General features: G+C 56.8%; 1 protein-coding gene across 1 annotated transcript in view; it reads left to right on the forward strand.

Moving 5' to 3' along the window:
* Nucleotides 1-20977: 20977 nt before the first annotated feature.
* ITGA2 (integrin subunit alpha 2) overlaps nt 20978-22091 on the forward strand; it is a gene marked incomplete at both ends in the record, with an annotated part of 73215 nt that continues 72101 nt past the window's right edge. Inside the window, one exon of the mRNA XM_080679211.1 lies at nt 20978-21038. Coding sequence (XP_080535337.1) covers nt 20978-21038 — 61 coding nt within the window. The remainder of the gene's footprint in view (nt 21039-22091) is intronic.

Consider the following 22091-nt stretch of genomic DNA (forward strand, 5'->3'; position numbering starts at 1 on the left):
CGAGAACTGAATGCATGAATATGTCACAATATACATTTACAGACTGAGCACGAGGCCCCTGGAACCATGGGAAATGCAAAGATTCACTGTGAATAAATAACTCATCCGCGAACTGCCCCCTTAGACATCACCCTGCCCGCTGTGGGCGTGCGCCCGCTGGGAACCAGTGCCAGGGAGCGTGCCAGCCCTGCGGCTCCTCCTCGGGGGGCTGTTTACCCGCAGAGGGCCGGTGCTCAGGGCCCAGGGAGCCGCTGACCCGAGAGGGAAAAGGCACCCAGAGCCCCGGAGCGCTAGGAACCCCGGGGGACACGGACCTCACCGGGGTGCCCGCCGTCTCCCAAGGACTCCCCCGCTCCTGAGAGTGGACCTCTGTGCGGGCGCAGCAGAGCAGGGGCCGTCCTCCTCGCTGGGATGTGAATCTTACATCAGCGTGGGGGGCGGGGGGGTGGTGCCCGACCTCACAGGTTCCGTCCGGGAGCCAGGGCCTGGGCCTCCCCGCGGCGGGAGGAGGGGGCAGGCACCAGGTCCGGAGGGAGGCATCCTGGCCGCACCAGAGCCCCAGCAGGTGCCCGCCGGCAAGTCCTGGCCCGAATGGGTGAAAGCGCATTGAGACCCCGGCCGCCTCCTGCTCCCCCGTCACTCAGCGGCTGTTTGGAGTGGCAGGCGTTCTCAGCCGCCCCTCCCGATGGCATTCCAACGGCAGGAACGGGGTGCCGCCCTGGTGAACGGACCCGGACCCGGACCGGCAGCCAGACTGCGTTCGCCGGGGGTGGGCCAGCAGACCTCGCCTCCTGCACGCAGGGCTGGGGCTCCTGGGGCTCACCGCCGGGCCCCCGATTTCCTTTCTAGTTTCATCTCCCTTTACTCTCGGCCGTCCCTCCTCCAGGGACAGCCGAGGGTCCGCGGCTCTTCCTGCCACCCACCTGCCAGCCTGCGTCTCCTCCCGCCCCGGGCACGCCTCGCCCTGAGGGGTGATGCTGCTTCGACTCCCCCGCGTGCGTGTTGGGCAGCACCTCGGGGTTCGCCTTCTGTGTCTTCGGGGTGAAGGCCGTGTGCCCAGACCACGGGGTTTGTGTTCCACAGGCTGTTCACCGCCGGGCCACGGCTCACACGGGTGCGCTGCGCTGGGAGAAGGTGGCAGAGGCCAGCGCGCCCCTTAAAGTCGTCAGAAGCATGGACTCCCCGCGTCCCCCCTCCCGCAGGCCCCGCCCGGCCGGTTGGCGGTGACGCGTCCCGTGACCGCTCCTCGTGGTCAGGGAGAGAGAAGGCCTCGCGTGGGGCTCCCGCAGGAGAAGGAAGAGGCACGTGGGGCGGGGGGGGGGGGGCGCGGGGGGCACTGGTCAGTCATGATGCTGCTCCCGCCGCACCTCACCCACAGGAAGCGGGCGCTCCCCTCCGAGAGGGTCTCCTGTCCGATGGCGCTTCGCGGGAGGGAGCTCCCGAGCACTTCCAGGCCCCAGACTCCGCGGAGGCAGCGAGGACGATGACGCCTGTTTGCCGAGATGATGGGACACAGTCCGCGGGACGGGATGGAGGGGACCGCAGAGCCCTCCTGAGACGCAGCTCACAGTGAAACCCGGAGCCGCTCAGGAGCTCAAACATGCCAGGGGTGGGCCAACTTTCCGACTCGAGGGCCACCATGGGTCCTTCAACTGGACCGGAGGGCCGGAACAAAAGCATGGATGGAGCGTTTGTGTGAACTAATATAAACTCAAAGTAAAGGAGCGGAGGGGAGAGCAAGAGAACCGGAGAGAACAGCTGGATCGGCCCGCGGGCCGTAGTTTGCCCACGGCTGTGTCAGACGTTGCCGGCGAATCGGCATCCCCTAGGCATCTGCCCGGGCAAGCAGGCGCCACCCGGAGCCTCAGGCGCAGCCCGTCCCTCGCAGACGCGCTCTGTCCGGGCGCTGGTCTCGGCGGCCTTTGGGAAACGGGTTCCCGGAGCCGGAGGTCGATGTGCCGCCTCTCAGGAGCCTGTCTCCCTCCCCCGCCTCCTCCCCACACTGTGGTGTCACCCTCCTCCGGACCTACAGCAGCCCCGGGCTGCCCCCGGCCACGTGGCTGCAGGTGGCACGGATGTCACACAGAGGCATTTCACACGCCACCTCCCCAGGCCCCCGGAGAGTCACGCGTGTCCCTGGACGTGGTGTGGCCTGCGTGCAGCCTGCCTGCCCCGGGCCCTTCCAAAGAGCCCCTCGTGCTTCCCGGAGACCCCCTCCCAGAGGCTGTCCGTGCTCGGACGGCACCCTCTTGCTGCCCATGGCCTGCCGCTCTGCCCCTAGTTTCTGCTCCGGCGGTGCCCGCGGGGCGTCCCTGTCACCAAGGCGCTGTCTGTCTTCCTTCCGAATCGGTGAGGACACCTCCTCCCTCGTCCCCAGGTTAGTCTCAGTTACCTGGTGTTTTTGTTTTGTTTTGTCTTAAATGTATTTTTATTGATGTCAGAGAGAAAGGGAGGGAGAGAGAGAGAGACAGAAACATCAATGATGGGAGAGAATCATGGATCGGTTGCCTCCTGCACGCCCCACACTGGGGATCGAGCCCGCACCCCGGGCCTGTGCCCTCACCAGATCCAACCTGACGCTCTATTCATTGAGCCACACCGGCCAGGGCTGTCTGGTGTTCTTAGTAAAAAATAAAAACTTCCCTTTAAGCCATGGACAGGAGCCAGCCGGCCGCTTGTCTGTCATCAAAGGTGTCCGTCTCTCAGAGGCCTGGCCCTGCTTCCTGTCTCCCCTGCTCCTTCAATCCTGACCGCAGGTGACCCAGCAAATTCCGGCCCCCCGAGACCTGCGGAGGCCAGTCCACGCAAGACCCAGCCCCCCCCCCCCCCCCGCAAGCAGGACCCAGCCCCCCCCCCAGCAGGACCCAGCCCCCCTCAGCAGGACCCAACCCTCCCCAACCCCCCCTCAGTCCTCCTCACCCGAGGGGACTCCCCTCTGCTTCCTGAGCCACAGGCGCCCCCAGGGGGCCGGGTGCAGGGCCTGCTTAGATGAGAGCCACCTTCCTCACAGTACTGGACACGGAGCTGGCTGGAGGCACGGGTGGGAACGGAGGGACGGTCTCCCCAGAAACGCTGGTGGGTGAGGTGCCTTCGAGGGCACTGCCCGGGGCATCCTGGACCTGGCCGGTGGCCACAGGGCAGGGAGAGCCGCCAGGAGCCCGCGCCCTCGCTCCCCAGGCGCCTGGCCTGCGGGTCGGCCTCATGTCCACCCGCTGTCACGGCCGGGGTCCGTTCTCTTCCCTCCATCCGAGTCAGGCGGCCGACGTCTCACGGGGGAAGTGCCTCTTAAAGACGCGACGAATGAATAATCAGTCTCTCCCTTCCTGCCCTGGACCTCCTGGCAGTGGCATCCTACCAGCCTTTGGTTTTCCTGAGTGGCAGCCCCAGGCCACGCCCACCCCTCCCTGTCTCCAGATTCTAGTTCCTTTTAAGTTTATATTTAACGTTATTATTTATTTACTTCATTATTTATTTATTATTTTTTAAAAATATATTTTATTGATTTTTTTACAGAGAGGAAGGGAGAAGGAGAGAGTGTTAGAAACATCGATGAGAGAGAAACATCGATCAGCTGCCTCCTGCACACCTCCTACTGGGGATGTGCCCGCAACCAAGGTACATGCCCTTGAATGGAATCGAACCCGGGACCCTTGAGTCCGCAGGCCGACGCTCTATCCACTGAGCCAAACCGGTCAGGGCTATTTATTTATTTATTTTTAATATGTTTTTATTGGTCTCAGACAGGAAGGGAGAGGGAGAGAGAGAGATGGAAACATCCATGATGAGAGAGAATCATTGACTGGCTGCCTCCTGCACACCCCCCACTGGGGATCGAGCCCACAACCCAGGCACGTGCCCTGCCCAGGAACTGAACCGTGACCTCCTGGCTCCTAGGGCCCCGTTCGAACACACAAGCCGGGCTGTATTTCATATTGTTTAAGGTCACGGTTACCGAGGCAGAGTTTACGCACATCCAAGTTTATCCTTTTCAGATCCGGTTACGTGGGTCCTGAGAAGGACGCAGGGTCCTAAAGCCCCGGGGTCACCGTCTAAAGGGTTTCCTCACCCTCCGTGCCTCCTCCGCCCTGTGGCTCCGCTCCCTCCCTTACCCCGGCCTCGCCCTACGCTGCTTTCTGTCCCAGAAGATCACGTCAGTGGGTTCGTAAAGGGTGTGGCCTTCTGTACCTGCTTCTCCCCATTTCCCATGATGTGCCAGCTGTGGAGTCCCACCCCCACCCCCACCCCCACCCCCTGGCGCCCCCGGGTTCTCTGCTCATTCCTTTCCGCAGCTGTGATGGAACTCCGGGGCCTGGTGGCGGTTTTGACCCTGAATCGTTATTACCTTGTCTCTCCTCTCTTTGAAATGGGTGTTGGTGGCAAGCCGGAGGGGACTGTGTTTATATTATAGTTGTCTTTCTGTAGTTCCTATCGGCTGATATGAGAGAGGATCTGCCAAGAACTGAACATATTTACATGCTTTGTATTTTTTTTTTTTAGAAGAAGAAACATTTTCATTAACAAAATGTCAGGCCCTGAGTGAGTGTGGGAGCCTCGGGGGGACAGCTGGTCCCGGGTGAGGACACGCAGAACATCCGAGCGTCCAGCACGGCGTTCGTTGCAAAACAACGTCAAATGATGTCTGAAAGCTGGTACGTTGTTCTCTGACCTATGTCCTTGGAGCTTAAGGGGCAATAAAAGCGTGCTTTTAAACAGATATTTCACCTTAGGAAGGAATTCTGTCTTACTAGTCCACACCTCGAAAATGTTTGCTTCACGAACTATTCCAACAATTTATGAGCTGCAGCTCGTCCCATCCCAAAGAGCATTTCATGAAAACACATCCCTGTCTCCACCACATGCCCCGCAGAGTCTCCACCACATGCCCTGCAGAGTCTCGGAGAGTCCAGGAGACTATTTCACATTTCCTATCTCCAGGGCACCGTATTTCAAGAGTCCACACGAAACACGGACACGTCCTCATCCGATCGGGGAGCCACGCACATGGGCGCTGGTCCGCTCGTGGAATTTCCGCGCAAGGTCAACAGACTTTGTTCTTGTGGGAAGGGCAAGGCCACACCGTTACAGCCAGTGACTCCCCATGGCCTAACTCCACTGCCGAGCCATTGACTTCTTCTTCAGTCAAGTTTTTGCAGCTTTTTCTTTTTGCTGCAATTAATGAGTGCTTAAATTATCCAAAGACAAGAACTATATCGTGAGAAACCTTCTTTCCTGGGCCCCTTGGGTATGGAAATCCATCTCAATGTGAAAACACAGCGTTCCTTCGGGTCCGCTGGAGGTTATCACTGGCGTCTTCAGTCCTTGTGACTGGATCGTAGTGTAATGATACTGGCAACATCTCTCAACCAAGACACACAGGCGTTTACAAACAGCTGACTGTTAATTCTCTGGACACGCCCGTGAGAACAGTCGAAAAACAGCTCATCGGTCGTACAGACTCGGTCTTCCGTGACGGCAGCATAAATAAGAGTATCAACACGCGTTACTCTAATGAGCAGTCTTGATCACTAATTTTAAAGAACATGGGCCTTTGGAAAGTCATGTTAACAAAACTTGACTGCCTCTACGGAAACTCCGCGTGATAAAGCTAAAAGAAGGGCGGGGGTGGGGGGGGTCCAACCACCTGGTGTTCAGGGGTGCCGCCTACAACAGAGAGAACGCCCGGCCGGCATCTGTGAGCACCCTTTGATTCCCGGGAAACAGTTCCTCTAAGCTTTTCCTTCGTGGTTAATTCACGGTATCTTTGAAGGTTGATGCTGATGAGGAAGATTCTTTGAATATTCACTCAGCTGTTCACATTAGCAGGGCCTGGAGACCCTTAGAGAAGCTGGCCCCGGCATTCACACGCCTTGTATGGACCAGGCTGAAATGCACGCAGACCGACATTCTGCAGAAACCACCTCGGAAACGTGTGTGATTCCTTTCCTCATAAAACAGCCGGAAGAGTGTGACCTGGGACTTTGTATCTCAGAGCGTAATCTGGCCCTGTAATCCAGAGGAAAGAGAGTGGACTCGGGTTGGAGAGACGCGGGTCCACGCGGCAGACAGTGGAGGGTGCTCTGTCCGCCCTGTGCGGCTCCCCATCCCTGCAGTCTCTCGGGGGTACGCGGATTTTCATTTCTGTAAGAGCTTAGGACAAGGAGAAGGTTGCTTTTCCTTTAGATTCCAAATAACGTATCTAAACACGTTTATTTTCTTGCATGTTTACATTTACCTTTATGGTTGAAAGTGTAACTCCCATGTAATGAAGCTTCACAAGCAGGATAAAGTTTACAGTGAAAAACAAGAACACCCTTTTGGCCACACTTCATAGAACACGCGTGTATATTCCCACCCCGTGGGAGCGGAGCGGTGCGCTGCGGAGATCCGCGTGTGGAAAGTGACTCAGCGCTGGCGGACTCACCCTTTCTGGTCAGCCCGGATGCCGGTCACCTATCTGTCTCTCCATCTCCATGTCCATCACTGTGGCCTGCAGGCCAAGATGACACACAGGAAGTGCTGCTGCTTCGCGAACACCGAGAGGCAGTAAGAAAGGCGTCTGAGGAAACCCTAATGTGGGGGGTTGGGTGGGGGTGGAAATAGATTCCACCCCCCAATAAATGGCAGCTCACAGGCAATGACACCCCCCCCCCATCCCACGCAGCTGTGCGTGAGCCTGGGGTTCCCAGGCTGGCTGCCGTCCCACGGCGGCCTGCGGGGCTGCATGAGCACTTCAGTGAGGCCTCCCTGACCCAGAGACGCCGGAGCCCCAGCCAGCACCTTCCCCCTGCCCCTCTGCGGGTCCTGGGATGCCTCTGCCACCCTTCCCGTCGCTCCTCTCTGCTCCATGCTCCCAGCCGAGACCATGTGCGTACATATGCATAAGCCATGGACATAGACCATGGAGCGGGGGCTGGGGGGAGCGGGGCAGGCTAGAAGAGGTCAATGAGGGCAAAGGGGGACATCTATAATACTTTCAACAATAAAGATTTCTATTTCTTTTATTAAATACTAGAGGCCCGGTGCACGAAATTCGTGCATGGGGGCAGGGGGGGGGGTTGTCCCTCAGCCCAGCCTGTACCCGCTCCAATCTGGGACCCCTCAAGGGATGTCCAACTGCCCGTTTAGGCCTGATCCAGGTAGGATTGCTGGCTCCCAACTGCTCGCCTGCCTGCCTAACTGATTGCTCCAACTGCTTCTGCCTGCCAGCCTGATCACCCCCTAACCACTCCCCTGACAGCCTGATTAATGCCTAACTGCTCCCCTGCCAGCCTGATTGCCCCTAACTGCCCTCCCCTGCAGGCCTGGTCACCCCTAACTGCCCTCCCCTGCAGGCCTGGTCATCCCCAACTGCTCTCCCCTGCAGGCCTGGGTCCCCCCAACTGCCCTTCCCTGCAGGCCCGGTCGCCCCCAACTTCCCTCCTCTGCCAGCCTATTCACCACTAACTGCCCCCCCCCCCTGCAGGCTTGATTGCCCCCAACTGCCCTCCCTTGCAGGCCTGGTCCCTCCCAACTGCCCTCCCCTGCTGGCCATCTTGTGGTGGCCATCTTTGACCACATGGGGGCAGACATCTTGTGTGTTGGAGTGATGGTCAATTTGCATATTACTCTTTTATTAGATAGGATAGAGGCCTGGTGCACGGGTGGGGGCCAGCTGGTTTGCCCACCCAGATCAGGGTGGGGGTTCCCTTGGGGTGTGGGTCGGCCTGGGTGAGGGGCCTGTGGTGGTTTGCAGGCCAACCATGCCCCCGGCGACCCAAGTGGAGGCCCTGGTATCTGGGATTTATTTATCTTCTATAATTGAAACTTTGTAGCCTTAAGTGGAGGCCAAGGCAGGCCAGGGCTGAGAAAACTTGGCTTCCTCCATCGCCGGGGGCAACCCAAGCCTCTTGCTCTCTCCAGCTCCGTGGCTGCCACCATTTTTGTTGGGATTTATTTATCTTCTATAATTGAAACTTTGTGGCCTTGAGTGTAGGCCTGGGCCAGCCAGGGCCGCAGGGAAGCTTGGCTTCCTCCATTGCCAGGGAAACCCAAGCCTCCTGCTTGCTGCAGCTCCGTGGCCACAGCCATCTTGGTTGGGTTAATTTGCATACTCGCTCCTGATTGGTTGGTGGCCATGGCTTGTGGATGTAGCAAAGGTACGGTCAATTTGAATATTACTCTTTTATTAGATAGGACTAGAGGCCCAGTGCATGAAATTCATGCATGGGGTGGACAGGGGGAGGGAGCCTTAGCCCAGCCTGCACCCTCTTTAATCCAGGACCCCTTGGGGGATGTTCGACAGCCAGACTGCTGGCTCCTAATTGCTCACCTGCCTGCATGCCTGGTCGCCCCTAACTGCCCCCCCCCACCAGCCTGGTCACCCCTAACTGTCCCCCGCTGTCGGCCAAGTTGCCCCAAAAGCCCCCTCCCTGCTGGCCTGGTCACTCCTAACTGCCCCTCCTCCTGGCCTGGTCACCCCTCACTGCCCCCCCTGCCAGCCTAATCACCCCTAACTGCCCCCCCGCCGCCTAATTGCCCCATGCAGCCTGCTTGTTCAGTCATTTGTTCATCCTTTGGGCCAGCCCTGGGCAGCTGGGGGCCTGAGGGGACTGGGGGACACCAGAGGCAGGTGCACGGGGCGGGCCCTGCTGTGCCCCGTGCCTGCCACCATCTTGTGGCTGTGGGCACTGCCATCTTTGAGGGCGTGGCAGTCAATTAGCATATTCCCTCCTTATTAGCTGTGGGTGCCACCATCTTTGTGAGGATGTGACAGTCAATTAGCATATCCCCTCTTTATTAGATAGGATATTTTTCCTAGAGGCCTGATGCACGAAATTCATGCAAGAGTAGGCCTTCCTTCCCCCAGTTGCCGGCACCGTCTTCCCTCTGGCACCCAGGACCCAGGCTTCCCTCCAGCCCCAGCTTCATCCGGAAGGTCGTGCGGAAGGACATCCAGAAGGTCGTCTGGTCTAATTAGCATATTATGCTTTTATTAGTATAGAATTGATTTCAGAGAGGAAGGGGGAGGGAGTGATAGAAACATCAAAGATGAGAGAGAATCATTGATCAGCTGCCTCCTGCACGCCCCACACTGGGGATTGAGCCCATAGCCTGGGCATGTGCCCTTGACCAGGAATCAAACTGTGACCTCCTGGTTCATAGGTCGACACTCAACCACTGAGCCAGCTGAGCCGGGCAACAATAAAGATTTTTTTTTTAATCTTTTCGTATTATTTTAAAGTTTTTCAAAGTATAAATATGAAATGTTAAGACATCAAACTGTACGACTTATAAATGTGCGCTTTATTACATGTCAGTTTCACCGTGAAGCAGGTCCTAAAACAAAACACATGGACTCATCACTACAGTCTTACACTGAAAGGCCTGTGACTCTGGCAGGGCTCGAGCTGGGCCGGAGCCGAGAGTCAGCCACGCATGTCACGTGGAACCAGGCAGCTGGGGAAGGAGGAGGCGGAGAATGGAAAAAAACCAGAAGCCAAATCCAGACGAAATGTGGGGAAACTCTGAGCCAGCCAGCCTTGGTCACAGAGCCGGGGTCAGGAGGAGACAGGGCTCCTGGGTGTCAGGTGGTGACTTCGGTGAGCTCCGTGGCCTCCCGCTTCCCTGGAGGCGGAAGTCACCCTCGGGGAGGCGGGCAGCTGCAGGCAGATCTCATGGCTCACGGAACACATCGTGCCAGCAAGCCTCCCGCGCGATCCCTCTCGCTCTGAGGGGAGGGCGGCCTCGTGGGGCGGGGTGAGGGGAGACTCCCGGGGCCCAGCAGCCTGAAGTCTGAGTCCTCGAGCTGTGGGGTGGCAGGGGTCCCCCCGACCTGGTGGTGCAGAGCCGGGCCTCCAGCGCAGCCGGGACTGATCTCTGAGCTCCTGTGTGTGAGCCGCCACCAGGGGACGCAGAAACCATTCAGGTGGAGCCGCGTGTCCAGCGGGAGCAGCGGAGGAGAGCGCGGGGCCTTGGCACCGAGGGGTCTCCTCTGGGCCGGACCCTGGCGAGGCTGGCGGGTTTCTGTTCACAAATGCGGGAGGTCACTGCCCTGGGCCACACTCGGAGCAGGTGGACGGACCACTGCCGCCTGTCTGTGGAAATGTACTGTGCAAGGGCTCACCCACGTTCGGGCCCCTCAGACTTCAGCCTGGAGACCTCTTGGTTCACCTTCAGGTCTAGTCCAGGGGTCCTCAAACTTTTTAAACAGGGGGCCAGTTCACTGTCCCTCCGACCGTGGGAGGGCCGGACTATAGTTTAAAAACAAAACTATGAACAAATTCCTATGTGCACTGCGGGCCCGGGACGCGTCGGCTGCTAAGCAGGACAGGCAGCGGCACCCGGCGGGCCGGATCCATGTCCTCGGCGGGCCGCATGTGGCCCGCGGGCCGTAGTTTGAGGAACCCTGGTAGAGGTTTCTGATCGTATAAACTGCCTTCCATGTGGCCGCGGTTGTGTAAAGGTTTGCTCCGAATCTAAAGAGCGCGTGTCTCGCCCTGGCCAGTGTGGCTCCGTGGATAGAGCATCGGCCTGCGGGACTGAAAGGTCTGGGTTCAATTCTGGTCAAGGACACATGCCCGGGTTGTGGGCTACAGCAGGCAACCAGTCAATGATTCTCTCTCATCGTGGATATTTCTCTCTCTCTCTCTCCCTTCCTCTCCGAAATCAATAAAAATAGATTAAAAAAAGAAAATGTGCCTAAATGACCTTTAGACTGACCTCTGCATTCTCGGCTCCAGCGGAAGGCCCCGAGGCCCGTGTGGTGAGGACTGCACGCGCCTGAGCACAGCCAGTGAGCCCGCCGGTGCCCGCCCAGCGCCTAGCCCGCTGCTCGCACACAGTAGGTGCTAAATAGCCATGTGTCAGTGAGTGGGTGACAAGCGTGAAGTCACTGGGAGATTCTCAGCTGAACCCACGGCAGGGCCGTGTTCCACGTGAGAAGCACCTGTGGGAGGGCAGGAGGAAGCCGGGGAGAGGTTCGCCGGGAACTCAGAGAGGAAGCTCGGAGACCCTGAGCTGCCTGACGTCGGGGGGGGCCCGGAGGAGCCGCTCCGCTTTCCCGGGGAGCATGCTGGGAGGTGTCCGCAGACAAGACCCAGAGCAGGGCCGGCTGGGGCTCCTGGCCAAGCTCAAGTTCAGGATCTCAGGCGGCCCCGCCTTCTTCCCCGGCTCACTCTTCGATGTGTCCACCCAGCTCCCTGGCCTGCCCACCGTCCTAAGGGTGCGACTGGCTCCGTCTGGCCTTCCGATGTTGAACACTTGAATGCATTTCCAGCCACGCGGACAGGCGCCCCTTGAGACGGCGCCGCAGAAATGCCTGCACGCGAGGCAGGAGCCGTGTCGCTCGCAGGAAGCGTGGACGTGAGACTGCAAAGTGGGTGGGAGGGAGGGGGGAGGGGGGGAGGGAGGGCCGCGGCTGCAGAAAGCAATGGGCGCCCCTGGACGAGTCCAGGCTTCTACGTCCTCGGCAGGAACTTAGAGAACAAAGTGACACGTGCGCGGCCCGGAGTGTGTGGCCCGGAGTGTGTCCAGCGGGAGAAGATGCTGCCCTGAGTTGCACTCGTCTCAGGAAAGCAGGACGGCGGCCGCCGCGGTGAGAATGGCTCTGGTGTCAGGCCTGGCTGGGCGACCTCGGGGCTGGCGTTCTGGCTCAGAAAGGTGGAAGTCCCAGAGGCAGAAGGGAGCAGCGGGAGAAATGGGCCCACGAGACCAGCTTCAGCGGAAAAGGGGGCCCTGGAGCTCAGGAGAAAGAAGGGGGGGGGGGGTCAGGCCTGGGGGAGAAGGGAGCCTGGGCCTGTGCAGGCCTCTGTCCTGAGGGCCTGTGCGGATGCGGCTCTCAGGGGCGGCCCCAGGGGAGGACCTCCGAGAACAGCCGTGGGCGAACTACGGCCTGCGGGCCGGATCCGGCCCGTTCGGCTGTTCTATCCGCCCGTGGATCCGAAAGAGCGGAGGGTTCTCTTGCTCTCCCCTCTGCTCCTTCCCCAGCAGCAGTGTTAACATGGCAACGTCGGGAAACACGGCCGCAGCTCCTTCTTCTGAGTGGGCGGATTTATATCCCCATTCAGTAGAAGGAACAACCTCTCCATCTTCCAGAGGCTCCTTGGAATGCCCGCGGACGCGTCCCCCGACATCACCCTGGGAATGCGGAGACACGTTATCCTGGTGATGGAGGGAGACACGCCCCTGGAGAGCACAGTATCAGAGCATCAGCTAAAAAGGAGACCAACAACACTGTTCCCACTGAAGTGGATGTTTGAAAGACCAAAAACCTTTCAACCCAGTCTACATTGCCATCTACATCTACGTCCCGGGCATAATTTGGAAGTTGCACTAAAGAAAATGTTTCATTTACTGTTTACACATTTTGTTCTTTTCTATTTGTTTTAGTTTTAAATTATTTTATTATATTTAAGTTTAATTTGAAAGGCTTTTGTACCTTTCCTTTGTTAGGCAATTTTATTTTGCCTTTGCCATCTTCAATATAAGGTATGTTATTGTGCTATGATTCCTCCATTTTTTGAAGTTTCAAATTATAATAATTAGTGTTTACATTCTTCTTGTTAAAATGTTTGAAATGAATAAAACTATTGAAATAAAAAAAAAAAAGACCGTACCCTTTCATGTAATGATGTTTACTTTGAATTTATATTAGTTCACACAAACACTCCATCCAGGCTTTTGTTCCGGCCCTCCGGTCCAGTTTAAGAACCCATTGTGGCCATCGAGTCAAAAAGTTTGCCCACCCCTGGCCTAGAAGCTTCATCAGCTCCCCAGGTGTGTCCCTTCGGGGTGTGGTCTCTGCTGATCCGCCGGTGCCCGGGGCTCATCAGCCAATGCCGCTGGTCCCGAGGCAGCCATGGTGGCCTGGTCTGGTTTCTGCTTTTCTGGGCCTGGAGCTGACCCACTGAGGATGTATTCCATGCAGGTCACAACCTCACTGTCTAGGGGGGCTCAATGCTTACGGGCTGTTCTCTCCATGTGCCCTCCCCTCCCACCCCCACCGTTCGCTCTCCTCCAAGGAGGTCTAACCCACATGCCTAGCAACATGCCAGGGGAGGGTCCAAACCCCATGACCGAGACAGGAAAGGAGGGGGCGGGGGGGTCTAAGCCGCATGACCCAGGATGTGCTGGGGCAAGTCCCCGTTTTTCCAGTTTTGCCAGTTGCTCAGCACCCGGGGGCTCTCCGCCCTGGTGACCTTCTGTAGCTGGCCCATCGCCCCTGCTCTGCCCATGGCTGTCTGCCTGCCCACCACAGCCAGGCCCTGGAAGCCAAGGGCACCTGCGAGGTGAAGTTCTCGGGCCGTGCGGTGGTGAGGGTTAGGGAGGGGGTCGGTCTGCAGCTAGGTGAAGTTCTCGGGTGGTGAGGGTTAGGGAGGGGGTCGGTCTGCAGCGAGCAGATGGGGCAGGTGCACCCAGGAAGCAGAGCGAAGCGCCTGCCACCTCTCCACGCCGCGCAGAGGGGCCCGCCTCCTGCCTCCGCCGTAGGTCCCTGGGCCAGGCTGTGGCTCAGGCCTTCGGGTTCTCTGACACGTCCTCGCAGCCTCCCCATGAACCCTCTTGGGCTTCAGCCAGTTTAAGGACCATGGATAAGCATAGCTGGTCTCGAGCAGAACCATAACCTCTATCCCGAGGAGGAAAGCAGAGAGAGCTTTACGGCTGGCTGATCCATCGCATGACACGTTTCTGACAGAAATAACATCGAAAGCCCATGTGAGCCCTGACCGGTGTGGCTCGGTGGGTAGAGCGTTGGCCTGCGGACTGAAGGGTCCAAGATTCGATTCCGGTCAAGGGCATGTACCTTGGCTGCGGGCACATCCCCAGTGGGAGGTGTGCAGGAGGCAGCTGATCGATGTTTCTCTCTCATCGATGTTTCTAACTCTCTACCCCTCTCCCTTCCTCTCTGTGAAAAATCAATAAAACATATTTTTTAAAAAATCCATATGAACAATGCTCGCCCTTCCGGGAGCTCTCCCTGTTGTAAGAGGCAAACGTCTCTCTGGCTCATCCTACTAAGTGAAGATGTCAGCCGTTAGCTGAATCAACGGGTTCATTCATCAGTGCAGCCAACACCCTGAGCCTCGACTCCGTGTCAAGGACTGTGAGTAAAACCTTAATGAGGTATGTTCGCTGTCCCCAAGGATTTCCCGTAGGAGAAACATACCTGTCTGAAAGGCAAGCTGGTGCAAGGAATGAAAACCGGCTTTAGATGAAAAGAAAAAGAGAAAATATTAGAAGGAGGCGGGGCATCTCGTGTCTGGAAGGCAAGGTGGGGAAGGTAGCAGGTCGGCTGGAAACAACATAGAGAAAGAAGAGTGGGAGCTCCGGCCCTCCCCCTCTCTCCCTCCTCCCCCCCTCCCACACGCCTGCCTCCGTTTCCTGGTCTCTGTTTTGTCTGAATGGCTGCAGATTGGCATTTTCTTTTTTTAACATATTTTATTGATTTGTTACAGAGAGGAAGGGAGAGGGATAGAGAGTTAGAAACATCGATGAGAGAGAAACATCAATCAGCTGCCTCCTGCACACCTCCCACTGGGGATGTGCCCACAACCAAGGTACATGCCCTTGACCGGAATTGAAACTGGGACCCTTCAGTTCGCAGGCCGACGCTCTATCCGCCGAGCCAACCCAGCCAGGGCCAGATTGGCATTTTCTATGCTCATTAAAGAAAGTGGCCCACGTGAACACGGATTCCTAGTCCCTGTGGTCAGCAAGGACTCTACCCTCGCTAGACCTTGAATGCAAACCCCTGGGAGAAGACCCGAGGGCCCGGCTTGGGTGTGTATCCACATGGCCAGGAGGCTGGCTACGCGTCAGGGCCTGGTGGAGGGAACCAGAGCCCAGCGTGGCCTGGGGGCGGATGGGGCAGCCGGTCTGCGTGTCTGCCACATGCACGCTGAGGACAACAGCACCAACAGGACAGTCACCCCTGGCGGTGCCAGCAAGTATGAGTGACATGTGGGGTGCATGGGTAAGTCCAGGGACCTGGGGAACAGATCTTACATTTATTTGTTTTGTTGGTTTTTAGGTGGAGAGTTCCTCTCTTATTCTTGGACATTATGCAACTCTGCCGGTGCCTGGAGACCCGTGGGTGAGTCAGGCACAGTGGGTTCTGAGAGTCACTCAGCCTTGTCGGTGATTTACGGGGTAACGGCGGGGGAGTCACCGGTTCCTTCATTTCCACATTTCCAGGACTTATATGGAAGTTCACATGCACTACCTTTCAGGTCCAGGCAGAAGGCTGTGGACCCAGGACACAGTTCGTTTCAGTTAGTAACGATTTGTAGGGACTCGTTTGCCAGGGGCAGGATGAACTCTTGTGGCACAAACATCTAAGATTTCAGATCCAGCATTCGCGTGAGGAGCGAAGTATCCTTACAAATAAAAGCCTAAGTGGTCGTCACGCCGTGATGCCCTCACGCTGTCACAAGATGGCTGCGCGCACAGCGGGCACGCGCAGGTGGGCGGGGCGGGGCTTGATGGGTGCCCAACAAGGAGCCTGCCTGGGCGTCCTGCCTCCTCCCGGCACTGCTCGGCAAGGCCTGCCTGGGGGTCCCCTGGCTCAGTGCGGTGAGGACTGCCTGGGGGTCCTGGGGGATCCCGAGTCTGTGCAGGGAGGCCTGCCTGGGGGTCTCACCTCCTGGCTCCATAAAGCGCAGAGGCGGGACCCCCAGCTCTGGCCTACCTCTTTGGGGCAATCCATCAGGGAGCCCCAGATGGGTGGGCGGGTCCTACCTCTTTGGGGTCATTGATCGCGGGGCTCCAGCACTGTGACAGGGCACAGGCCAGGCTGGGGACCCACCCCCCCCTACCCGAGTGCACGAATTTCCGGCAACAGGCCTCTAGTATACATATAATTAAATGCAAGCCACACCCTGATGCAGACAAAAGAAAGGTTTTTATTGAAGGAGGGGAGCCCGCAGCTAAGGAAGAAGAAAAGCTGGTTCTGATCAAGGGGATAGGAAAGTCCAGCAGCTGATATAAAATTCCCTGGGCGCCTGGAGGTAGGCTTCCGGGAGACGGAGAAAAGGAGAAAGCCTGTGTCTCGGCATAGAAATAGGTAAGGGATTAGCAAAGAAGAGCGGGAGGTGGAGGAGGAGGAGGGGAATTTGGCCTGAGTGTAGGGACCAGCAGGATGAATGGGGGGAGAGGCTGCGGAGTCAGGTCAGGGCTCATTCGGGAGCGTGAGCCTCAGGTTCTTGGGCTGTGTTCTGTAGACGTGGAAAGATCTGCAGGCGGTCAGTTCTGCGTTTTAGAAAGAGAACCGTGATGTATTTGACAGGCATTTCTCAAAAACAGACAAAGCAGGATTTTCACTTAAAGCAAAACAGCTGATCCTACGTGTTGCCAATGCTAACGTTCAAGGTTTCCCATGACAATTAGAATTCTGGAAACTGTGTGTCCACCAGCATGAGCTGGACAGTTTCCCTTGATGGTAAGGTTTCCTGGTGAGATAGGTCGTGATGTGGTGTTTTAATAGTGTGTCATGAAATGTGCCGGCAATCGGAAGATCTATGTCACTCAGCAAACCAATATTTCCCAGATGACCACCGCGTGAAGGGACAAAGTCTTGTGGGTCAAGGAGCCAGTCACAGTGCTCAATAGGCCAATGGACTGGAATACACCAGATGCCGGAGGTCATCCGGAAGACTGAACCACTGGTCCACCCAGGCAGCCAGCCAGGGGGTCTCCTGTCTGTGACATATCCCTCTGCCCACGTCCCCATGCTCGGGGCCACTTCAAGGACTCTGCCTTGAGTGAGGAATGCGTTACTGAGACCACAGGACGGGATTCGTGACTGAGCCCCATTGAGAGAACTCCATGCAAATGCTGAAGACTGGCGGGTGGGTGCAGAGATCCAGTTATGTCCTATTTCTCCAACTGCACATCTGTGTTTGCCAGATTAATTCATATAATTTCACTGGAACTACATAGCACAACAGACCGAGTGCAGAAGCAGACATGAAAATCTGAGCATTTACATTAAAAAGATTGGGAGGCCCTGGCTGGGTAGCTCATTGGTTACAGTGTCATCCAGATATGTCAAGGTTTTGGGTTCAAACTCCAGTCAGGGTACGTACAAGAAGCAACCAATGAGTGCATAAGTAACTGGTTCAACAAATGAGTGGTTTTTTTTTCCCTCTCTCTCTCTAAAATAAATAAATAATTTTTAAAAATATTGGCAAAAATCTGAAACAACGCAATTCTTCTCATGAATAATTTTATTTTGGGAAATAAAATGTGTTTATGTTAACATCTAATATCCTTATTGCTATTTTATGGAATGAACACATAAATGTTGGAGAATGTATCTGTTTCCATTTTTTATTTGGTAAACATTGGCAGAAATGATCCACATACACAAAAGTTCTTCGGGACCCTTTTTCACAGCTGTATTGAGGTGTAATTGACAACTTAGAAGTTTATATTTTTAAAATGTATCAAGTTATGGTATGATATCCATATACATGTGAAATGATTACCACAAACAAGCTCATTAACACATCTACCATCTCACATAGTTACTCTGTGTGTGTGTGTATGTGTGTGTGTGCGTGCGTGTGTGTGTGTGTGTGTGTGTGTGTGTGGTGAGAAGATTTAAGAATTACTCTGTAAACAAACTTTTAAAAATATGTTTTTATAGATTTTTAGAGAGAGAGGGAGAGGGATAGAGAGATAGAAACATCGATGAGAGAGAAACATTATCGATCAGCTGCCTCCTATAGGCCCTCTACTGAGGATTGAACCCGAAACCCAGGCATGTGGCCTGACCAGGAATCGAACCGTGACCTCTTGGTTCATAGGTAGACACTCAACCACTGAGCCACACCAGCTGGGCCTCTGTTAGCAAAGTTTAAGCATATAGTGCAGCATCATTACCTTTAGTCACCATGCTGCACATTACATCTCCAGAACTTACTCATCTTAGAACTGGAAGTTTGTACCCTACGACCAACATCTCCCTATTTCCCCACCCCCAGGCCCTGGTAGCCACCATTCTATTACCTGTACCATGAGTAGACTTTTTAAGGTTCCACATGTGAGATCATACAGTACTTGTCTTTTTCTATCTGGCTTATTTTACCAGGCATAATGTCCTCCGAGTTCATTCATGTCATCACAAATGTCAGGATTTTCTTCTTTTTATAGCTGAATAATATTCCATCACACACACACACACACACACACACACTAGGCCTGGTGCACGAATTCATGCACCAGTGGGGTCCCTCGGCCTGGTCTGTGGGATCAGGTCGAAACCAGCTCTCTGACATCCCCCAAGGGGTCCTGGATTGGGAGAGGGTGCAGGCCAGGCTGAGGGACCCCATTGGTGCACGATCGGGGCCGGGGAGACATGCAGGAGGTTGGCCAGCTGGGGAGGGACCGCAGGAGAGCTCCAGGGCATGTCCTGCCTGTCTCACTCAGTCCCGATAGGTCAGACCCCAACTGCAAGCTAACCTACTGGTCAGAGCGTCTGCCCCCTGGTGGTCAGTGTACGTCATAGCGAGCGGTTGAGCGGCCTTAGCATATTACGCATTGGTTGGTTGAACAGACGACTGGACAACCAGTCACTTAGCATATTAGGCTTTTATTATATCGGATATATAAAGACTTTGGGAATCCCTCTTAATCTTGCTATTTCCTGCTCAGAACGTGGGGTCCAGCACAATTAGGCCAAGGCAGGGCAGTTCCTAAGAATTTTAGAGCAAGTGTTCTCAAACTGTTTTGTCTCAGGAACCCTTCACACTCTTAAAATTAATGTGGAGCAGGAGTCAGCTCTTTCTTTCTTGAAATTTGAAAATTTTGCCTGTTCTGGAAAAATAACTTCGGATTTCTTTTGTACTGCACGCCAGCCTGTTCATTTGTCCAATTCTAAGCACAAAAGCCAAAAAAGGGGGACATTTTCCTGTCCAGCACCCCAATACAAAGCAGAAATTCCTGTCCCACAAGGAGGAACTCTCCTGCCTCCCAAACACTTACTCACATTTCAGTGAGTCAAAAGGAAACAGACAGATACTCATTCCCCCACGCCTGGCTGACTTCCTGAGGAGTCTGGGTGGGTTGTTGGGGTGAGTGAGTGGCCACCTAAGAGCTCACAGGTCATACCTGGGGTCTTAGTAAGCAGGTGAGCACCAGGGAAAGACCTGGCGTGTTTGTCAGGATTAGCAAGTGGAGTTAGTCAGTGGCAGATAAGAAAGCAGGAAAGGACTGGGGGCTGTGTATTTTGGGTTCAAAGGTATTGCGTTTATGGCCATGATTACATTCACCACATTTGATGAATAGCAGTGCAATACTGTAAAACCCCGAGCCTCCTGCCCCAGCTCCAGGAAAAGGGCGCATTTGATTTCAAGTTCTTTCGACCTTGAATGACTTTGCTTTCCAGTGACAGTGTCCTCAGCACCCTGTCCCGCTCCTAGCACCGTCCACGGGATTTGGAATGGTGACAGTGATCATGATCAGGCTCGTAACTCCTTAAGTTTATTCTGAAAACACGGGGTTGCTTCACAAAAGCAGTCGCTGGAAGAAGTCTAGTTTCAGCAACGTGCTGGGAATTTGTGGGGAAACTCTGGAGGAAAACTCAGATCTAAAGAAAAGTGAATGCTGCCTATTTCTTAGGTTGGGAAGTGAAAATGTGACCTATGGTTATAGAATGTTCTCTTCCCAGATGGGAGACCGGCATGATGGGAGAAAATGGTCAGGGTGTCACCCAGACAGGAGGAGGGGTGCCAGTTCACACTCGGCTCTCCTCTCGGCTTCAACTTAGTAATAAAATCAGCTCCTTACTACCTTGGAGGAGGGCGGGAAGGAACCCACACACACCTCACGCACACATACACACACTCACGCACACATACATACACACGCACACACACTCACGCACACATACACACACACATACACACACTCATACACACTCATATACACTCATGCACACATACACACTCACACACACACGCTCATGCACACTCACACACTCAGTGAATGAAGACACAAGGATTGGAGTGAATGAGCACGCACACACTCACACACACATACACACTAACACACTCATGCACACACACATAGAGAGGAGTGAATGAAGATACACACATACACACTAACACACTCATGCACACACACACACTCACGCACACGCACACACACACATACACACTCACACATACACACTCATGCACACATACACTCATGCACACATACACACACACGCTTATGCACACTCACACACTCAGTGAATGAAGACACACGGATTGGAGTGAATGGACACACACACACATACACACTAACACACTCATGCACACACACACACACTAACACACTCATGCACACACACACCCCGCAGGCCTTGCTTACTGCCACCTGGATAACCACAGCTCGGGGCGGAATCTCTTTCCTGTGAGTGAGTTTCTAACCTGGTCCTTCTGAGCTTATTTTGGTCCGTTTCTCCGCCCACTTGGGAAAGGCAGGGCCCGCCCGGCCGCGGAGCCCTAAGAGGGGCGCTCTGGGCTCGGCCCCGGCCCCCCTCACCGACTCCGGTCCCGCGGGGACCCGTCCGGTGCTGCTGAAGGGCCAGGGGACCCGGGGGTCTCGCGGGCGGGCGCGGGGCTGCCGGGGGCGGGGCGGTGACCGCTGGGGTCGCCCGTGGATGTGCAGGGCAGTCCCGTCCAGCGCAGGAGAGCAGACCCTTCGCCCCCGCCCCCCCCAAGGTTTCAGGGCCCTGGGCAGGGACTTCCAGGCGGAGCGAAGGTGCGGTTTCCGGGGGCGTGGGCCCAGGTGCGGCCCGCGGGCCGGGCGGGGCGGGGCGGGGCGGGCACATCCGTGTTCCCCGGGGCGGAGGGGCGGGCCGGGGCGTGCCCTGGCGCCCGGAGAGCCTGCCGCACACTTTCCTTGCTCTCGCCGGGGCAGCGAGACCAGCCATCCACTGGGTCCCTGGCGAAGAGTCGGGGTTCCGGGTCCCTCGCAGTCTCCAGTCTCGAGCAGCTCAGCCCCGGGCAGGCGCAGGATGCGGGCGGGGAGCGCGGGGCCCGCGCCGCTGCGGCCGGTGCTGCTGCTGCTTCTTCCAGGTGAGCGAGGCGGGGACTGCGCGCTCCCGGGCGGGGGGACGGGGCGTGGGGACTCGGGCAGGCAGCGCGCGTCCCCGCTCCGACCCACGGGGACCGGCTCCCAGCCCGTCGGGCGGATGGAGAGACCTCCCCTTCGCGCGTTGCCCCGCCGGGTGCCCCCAGGAAGGCGGGCTCGCCCTCTGCTAAGCGCCCTGAGAGTCCAGGCAGTGCAGCTTCTGGTTTTGGCACGCGCGCGGTGCGCACCTGCACACAGACGTGGACACGCGTGGGAACCGGAGGGCGGGTCCCGCAGCCCGGTCGGACAGGTGCTTGCCGCGCCGACCCGGGCCGGGTATCTGTGGGTCCCGGGAATGCGGACCCGGACGGGGGGCGGTCTGGGGGTTCCCGGAATGTGGCCCCGGGCCGGGAGGGGTTTTGGGGGAGGTCTGTGGGTCCCGGGAATGCGGACCCGGGCGGGGGGGTTGTGGGGGGAGGTCTGGGGGTCCCGGGAATGCGGACCCGGGCGGGGGGCGGGTTGGGGGGAAGGTCTGGGGGTCCCGGGAATGCGTCCTGGGCGCGCCTGCTCCTCCTCAGCGCCGAGCTGGTGGTTGTGCAGGACCTGGCTCCCCAAATGCTCTGTTCGCACCCGGGGGTGTGCCAGGCCTGTTTCTCCGCGCGCCCTGGTGCCTCTGCCATTGGGGCGGAGGAAAGCCAGCGCCTCTGAGCGCCTGGCCAAGGAGGGGATCCTCCTGCCCTCCGCCTTCCTCCCATTGTTCACCGGCTGCGAACGCGGCCAGGAAACTTCTTCCCCCTTTCTTGGTCCTGGCGCCGCAGCCAGAGAACTGACGGGGCGGCCGCTCCAGCTGCGGGGGTGGAGGCCATCCCGCGCCTGACTTCTTTTGCTGCAAGTGGGGACCTGAGGCTGGGGTGCCGGCTGCGGCGCGACCCTCCTGCACCCAGACCTCCCGCACCCAGACCCCCGCACCCAGACCTCCCGCACGGACTGGCTTGGGGCAACTTTCCTTTCCTGGGGGGCGGGGCCGGGAGTCACTTTTGTATTTGGTGGTGCGTTCA

The sequence above is a fragment of the Plecotus auritus genome, assembly GCF_963455305.1.
Source record: "Plecotus auritus genome assembly, chromosome: 7".
NCBI lineage: Eukaryota > Metazoa > Chordata > Mammalia > Chiroptera > Vespertilionidae > Plecotus > Plecotus auritus.